This window comes from Microtus ochrogaster, unplaced genomic scaffold (genome assembly GCF_000317375.1).
Source record: "Microtus ochrogaster isolate Prairie Vole_2 unplaced genomic scaffold, MicOch1.0 UNK26, whole genome shotgun sequence".
Classification (NCBI taxonomy): Eukaryota; Metazoa; Chordata; class Mammalia; order Rodentia; family Cricetidae; genus Microtus; species Microtus ochrogaster.
In genome coordinates this window covers 5201549-5208047 of record NW_004949124.1, presented here as the reverse complement: position 1 = coordinate 5208047, position 6499 = coordinate 5201549, and the positions used below count along the sequence as shown (strand labels likewise).

The following is a 6499-nucleotide window of genomic DNA, read 5'->3' as shown; positions in this document are numbered from 1 at the left end:
CCTTTTCAGAGATGCCGCAGCCCCTCCAAAAGGAGCCATCTGAGTCCCATCCGGAGGACATGGGCCAGTTCTTCAGAATGGAGCCATGGTACTCTCTCTGAGAGACCCCCTTCCAGACGCTCTGGCAGGACAAGTCAAAGCTCTTCTGGAAGAGGCTACCGCAGTCCCTCTAGGTCCAAGCTCCACAGGCCTTCTTCCGGACTCCACCGCAGCCATTCTCAGAGAGCTCACTACAGCCCCTCTGACAGCAGACGTGGTCATTCTGAGAGGAGGCGACACTTAGAGAGGAACCAGCAAGGTCACCAATGGAGGCTGCGGCACAGTTCCCCTAAGGAGAGACCCAGACACAGCTGGTCTAAAGAGTTCAGGAATTATTGAACTCTCCTAGGGACCACATCCCAAACCCCAAAAGTTGGGCAAGTTTGGAGGCATAAAGTTAGTAGATAAGGAGAGATCTGCCCCTATTAATTATATCCTGCAAATCTTCACCTAGCTGCCCCTTCCTGCTCGGCTACTGCCTGCACCCTCAGTAGTCAAAGAGCTATCTGGGAGGGGAGTGAGAATGGGTCCGTAAGATCAATAAAGGGGTAAAAATTGAACTCTCTTTGCAGCTGTAAGATCACTTGTGGGGTGGGTGGGACTGGATGTGCAAACGCCTGGAGCTCAAGGGTTGGGGTTCACGAGGACCCCTGAAATCTTCAGGCTTCGCCCACTTGCTCCAACCCTCCCCCGCCCCGACGGCCTCCCTAAGCCCCCGGTGCGATGGGGGCGGGGTCTCAAAAGAAGCTGACTATGAGCCGTCACGTGATTCTTTCCCCGCCGGAGCCCCCTCGGAAGCGGCTAGGCGGAAGTAGATGTTCAGAACAGGGCTGGTCGCTGCCGAGACCACATCCGGGAGAGGCGAGGAGAGCGGAAGTGGCGTTGGTCTGGCCGGAGCCCTTGGGTGAAATTGTTAGGCGTGGAGGGGGAGTGATGTCTTCCAGACTTGGTGCAGTCACCGCCGTGAGTTTCTTGGTGTGACCATTGTACTTTAGAGGTAGAACTGTCGAGCCGAGAACACGCGGTCCCTTGCTTTTGTCCCGTACTCAGAGTTGGTTTTATCAGAGCCCATCGTAGGCCCCACCCTTTTATAGCAGAGCCACTTGCCCCCCTTTTCTTTCCCATTTTTATTTTTGCCTGTTCCCCATCTTCTCGGACTCAGTTCCTCGACAGATTTGTAGTTAGTTTATATTCCTTCAGCATCCCCAGTGCCTCCCGTTTCTTTATCTTTTTTTCCCCGTCTCCCTTTTCGAGCCTCCATCTAGAATAGGGCTTCGAGAATGGGGAAAGATGAAAGCTCCGGGATTGTCAACGCGACTTTACATTGTAGAAAAATAGGACCCACGTTTCCTAAAAAAGTGTCACCTTCGTTCCATTTGAAGTAGTTGCCCGCGAGAGCTTCACAACTAGGCACGAGGGGGATTCATCTCTTTGTGGATGAGATTCAAAGGTCCCCAGCACTCACTCGTGTGCTTGTGATTTGCTAGACCCCGGGACCCACACCCTTTAAGCAGCAGAGGAGCACCAGGATCGTGGGAGCTAAGAAGTAAGTGAGGTTTTCTGAGGACATTTTTGAAATTGTGTAGACAGTGCTGATAAAGATGTTCTGTGCACTGTGCAGCATCCTAGCCATCAGCCAGGTGTGGTTTGGGGGCACTTGAGACGTGGCTAGTGCAATCGAAAAACCGAATTATAAATTTTATTTCTTTTTAATTGACTTAAATTTCAGTAGCCATCTGTAGCTAATGGCTACTGGATTGGAGTGTAGGTGTGATCCTAGTGCGGGGAAGGAAAACCTAGCCTGCAATAAAAATGCACATTATAATAAAAATGGTATATGTGATTCAGTTAATGGTGGTCCTGCAACCCCCCCATCAAATATGTGCTCATAATTAATTTGATGAACTTGGGAAGAAAAATAAAAACTGTAAGGAAGCTTTATATTTTCAAGCTACTTAGTCGTAGTCCTGTTTTATTATTTTGTGTAACAAATGTGCTGAGTTTTTCCGTGGCTAATTCAAAGGGAAAGATTCCTATTAACTTGGCCCTTCCTGGGGAATTCTTTCATTTAGATAACATTTATTCAGTGTCTGCTCTGTGCCAGCTGTGTCGTAGGTCGGGCATGCAGGCTTGGGAAATGGAGTAAGATAGGTAAGCATAGCAAGTGTAATAGGAAGAAATGCAGTTTTTGAGGCAGGGTCTCTCTATCTGGAACCTCACTATGCAGCCTAGAGCAGCTGGTAACCTGCAGTCCTCCTGCATCTGCCTCCTTAGTGCTGGGATTGCATGCCCGTGGCACCGCACAATTGTTTTTGTTTGAGATGGTTTCACTCTGAGGCTTAGATTGACCAAAACTGACTGTGTAGCCCAGACTGAACTTGAACTTTAATACTCCCCTGCCCTCAGCCTTCCCAGTGCTGGGATTACAGGCATGAGCTACTTTATACCCTGCTACTAAATATTTTTTATAATGGAACTTAATACTGCTTTTAGGAAGTATTTCAAGAATAGGCCATTTGTAAACAGAGGCTTGAAGGTCAAAGAATAATGCAATTCGCTAGCTAGGAGACCCAAGCCTCCTGTCCCAAGAGAATAGCGTTTGAACAGGTAAGAGAAGTTGATACTAACTAGTTCTATATCATTGGCATGGAGGATGGCAGGGGATGAAGGGTATTACAGGGACATCCTTTAGAGAAGTTAGCAGGAGCTACCTTCATAAGGGCATTATAGCAGGCTAATTGTGATTACCCTGGAGGGGAAAGGTCCCTTTTGAAGAGATGGATTGAAAGGTGAGTGAATGCTGGTACCATGACAATTATAATAACCTAAGAAAGAAAATGAAACGCGGCGTATGATAGTAACGATTACGGATATATATGATGGTTGGAGGGGTATAAGAGGGAAGAATATTGGGTCTTTGCAGGTTTCTGTCTTTGACAACAGTTGGATTAGGATTCATAAACCAAACTGGGAATTTTTGAACAAGAGGTAACATTAGAAGCAAAATGAATGGATTTGGATTCATTTGAAGTACAGACTTGAGAATTACCTTTGTGAGAAGTAATTGGAGGCGTGTTGTTTTCCTCCAGAAGATGAGTGTATTCATTAGCTCGTCTAAGAGTCATAGTAAAAGGGATGTTTCCCAGAGTGTACCGTGGTTTGCCTGGAGAAGATTGCTAAGCAGTATGAAGGCAATGGGCCACCCATTTCTTAACCAGGATTGGACTCCTTGGGAGTACTCACACAACTTTCCAGATTTATTTATCTCATGCATTTATTGCTTTGCTCACAAGGATGTCTGCACAGCAGACCTGTGGAGGTCAGAAGAGGCCATCGGAGCTCCTGGAACTGGAGTTATGGATGATGTTATATGGGTTATGTTATGTGGGTGCTGGGAACCAAATCTGGGTCCCCTGCAGGAACAAGCGCTCCTAAACACTGAGCCATGTCTCCAGGAGTGCTCAGTCTTAACTATCTTCTTAGGGATTGCAGAGTTTGAGAGCTGATGATCCGAAGTGAGACCTGAAGAGAGAATGAAACATGGGGAATACCAGTGTTTAAAGATAACAGGCTAGGGGGCTGGAGAGATGGCTCAGAGGTTAAGAGCACTGCCTGCTCTTCCAAAGGTCCTGAGTTCAATTCCCAGCAACCACATGGTGGCTCACAACCATCTGTAATGGGGTCTGGTGCCCTCTTCTGGCCTGCAGGCATACACACAGACAGAATATTGTATACATAATAAATAAATAAATATTTAAAAAAAAAGATAACAGGCTAGGAGTCATGGGGAATATCGTAACAAGCTAGGAAGAGATGAGAGAGGATGCTGAGATGAACCAAAATGCCTTTTTAAAAAAATGAATCTAAATATTTGCACCTATTAAAATGGGCTAGAGGCTCTTAAAAATGCTTAATCCAAAAAGTTGAAAATAGGCTAAATTTTTCATTTGTGTGATAAGGAGTGGAGACTTGCCACACTAGTAATAAACTTTAAAGTCACTAATTAGATAGGCATTGCATCATAATAAAGCATTTACTTGTTGCAGTGTTATCATTTGTGCAAGTTTTAAATTAGTATTTTTTTAAAAGATTATTTATTAGGTATACAATGTTGTATCTGCATGTATGCCTGCAGGCCAGCAGAAGGCACCAGATCTCTATATAGATGGTTGTGAGCCACCATGTGTTTGCTGGGAATTGAACTCAGGACCTCTGGAAGAGCAGCCAGTGCTCCTAACCTCTGAGCCATCTCTCCAGCCCCTGAGATTAGATTCATTTCTAATAAATAAAGCTGCTTTGGATTGGTAGATGGCACAAAATACTTGACGTGTTTCTTTTGAGTCTTTTAAAAACAAGATAGTGAGTAACCTAGGAGAGAGTTTCTTAACCATCCTGACTTAATCTGCCATATATTAATCGTGCTGACCCTGTGAACTATTGATTTTCTCCCATGCTTATGTTTATTCATGAGATAGAAGATAGAAGTTTCTGGTTCCTCTGTTGATAGTTTAAAAAAAATCTCCAAAGACTTTTCTAACAGGAATCACATGGATCTGTCTCTTAATGGTCTGTTGGTGACGGAAAGTCTTTACTGAATAGAGATGGCTCCTATTGTTTGCAATGCTGAGTTTCACTTGCAGAGGTCCGTCAGTTCCCATTATTGAGGTATAACTTACATACAGTAGATGCATTTGCTTCACATTTACACTATGTTCCATTTTGATAATAAGAATGAATCTGTAAAACTGCAATCACAGTGACAGACATTTCTATCCCCCAGTTTTTTAAATTTAAATGTTATGTGTACAAGTGTTTTGCTTGTTTGTATGTCTGTACTACGTGTGTGCCTGGTGCCTGCCAGAGGACATCAGATCCCTGAAACTAGAGTTACAGACAGTTGTGAGTTGCCACATGGGTGCAGGAATTGAACCTGCGTCCTCTGCAAGAGCAACCAGGGCTCTTAACTGCTAAGACATCTCCCCTGTCCCTCCAAAAAAATTTTATTTTGTTTTGTTTTTGTTTTTACTTTTTTCCTTTTTGAGACAGGGTTTCTCTGTGTAGTCCTGGCTGACCTGGACTTGAACTGACAGAGATCCGCCTGCCTCTGCCTCCTAAGTGCTGGGATTAAAGGCAGGTGCCACCACCACCCAGCTTTTTTTTTTTTAAGATTATTTTTATTACTTTAAATTATGTGTATGCTTTTGTGTCTCTGTAGGTGTTTTGCATGTGAGTGTTATGTCCACAGAGGCCAAAGGAGTTGGCTGTCCTGGAGCTAGAGTTACAGGCAGCTGTGAACCTCCCCGTGTGTATGCTGGGAACTGAACTTGGGTCCTCCAGAAGAGCAACAAATGCTTTTAACTATGGAGCCATCTTTCCAGCCCCTCCCAAAAGTTTCTCGTGCCTTTTGCAGTCCGTTCCTCCCTTCATTCCTGTCCCTAGGCCAGTGGCTCTCAGTCTGTGGGGTTCGTGACCCTTTGGGGGATCACATCAGTTATCCTACATATCAGATTTACATTACAATTCATAACAGTAGCAAAATAACAGTTATGAAGTAGCAGTGAAAATAATTTTGTGGCTGGCGGTCACCCAACATGAGGAACACTATTAAGGGGCCACAGCGTTAGGAAGGTGAATAACTGTAACTGTACAGTGGTTTGCATAAGTCACACCTCACTCCCTTCGTCTTTAAAACATGCTATCTTTGCCACAACTACAATGTTGAGTTGTAAATAGTTATTCATTGCCAAGTAGAATTCCACTACAGGTACATTACAATTTGCATTGCTATCTTCCTTTATGGAAATTTGTTTTTTTGGGTTATTTTTGATTTGGGGAATTACGTAAAGTTGAATAACGTTCATGTGTCAATCTTGTGGAGACAAGTGTTTTGTTTTTGTTCTTTTTTTTTCCATTTTACTTGGTAAATACCTAAAGTAGCAGTCTGTGTTGATTGGATCATATGACAAAATTGTGTTTAATTTTTTTTTATTTAAAAATGATTTTCATACCATATATTTTGATCATATTTTCCCCTCCTCAACTACCAGATCCTTCCCACTTCCATATCCTTCCAACTTCATGTTCTTTCTTTTCCCCTCCCAAAACAATATTAGAAAATAACAACAACAACAAAAACATGACTTGGCTTCCAAAGTAGTGCATATGTATGTGTGTGTGTATGTATATACATATACATAAAATATATATATATATATATATTAATCTTTGCTAACAGGTGCATAGGGATGCTCCCGGGGTTAGCTTATTGTAAGTGACAGTGGGCATCTTCTTCAGCATGCTTATTGACCACTTCATCTTTTTCTGTAAAGAATCCATTTACGAGGGCTGGAGAGATGGCTCAGAAGTTAAGAGCACTGACTGCTCTTCCAGAGGTCCTGAGTTCAATTCCCAGCAACCACATGGTGGCTCACAGCCATCTGTAATGAGGTCTGGTGCCCTC

The 6499-nt window shown here is 43.6% G+C and overlaps 1 protein-coding gene across 5 annotated transcripts in view; it reads left to right on the top strand.

Annotated features, from left to right (window-relative positions):
- The first annotated feature begins 882 nt into the window (after window positions 1-882).
- Znf512 (zinc finger protein 512) overlaps window positions 883-6499 on the top strand; it is a 44831-nt gene continuing 39214 nt past the window's right edge. For 3 of the 5 annotated variants that reach the window (XM_026789687.1, XM_013354057.2, XM_005367969.3), the window contains exons 1-2: window positions 884-1002; window positions 1527-1585. In XM_026789687.1, the coding sequence (XP_026645488.1) occupies window positions 973-1002; window positions 1527-1585 (89 nt within the window). In that variant the 5' untranslated portion in view covers window positions 884-972. Of the gene's footprint in view, window positions 1003-1526; window positions 1586-6499 lie in introns of all 5 variants that reach the window. The other 2 variants (XM_026789686.1, XM_026789688.1) reach the window with 2 other exon arrangements.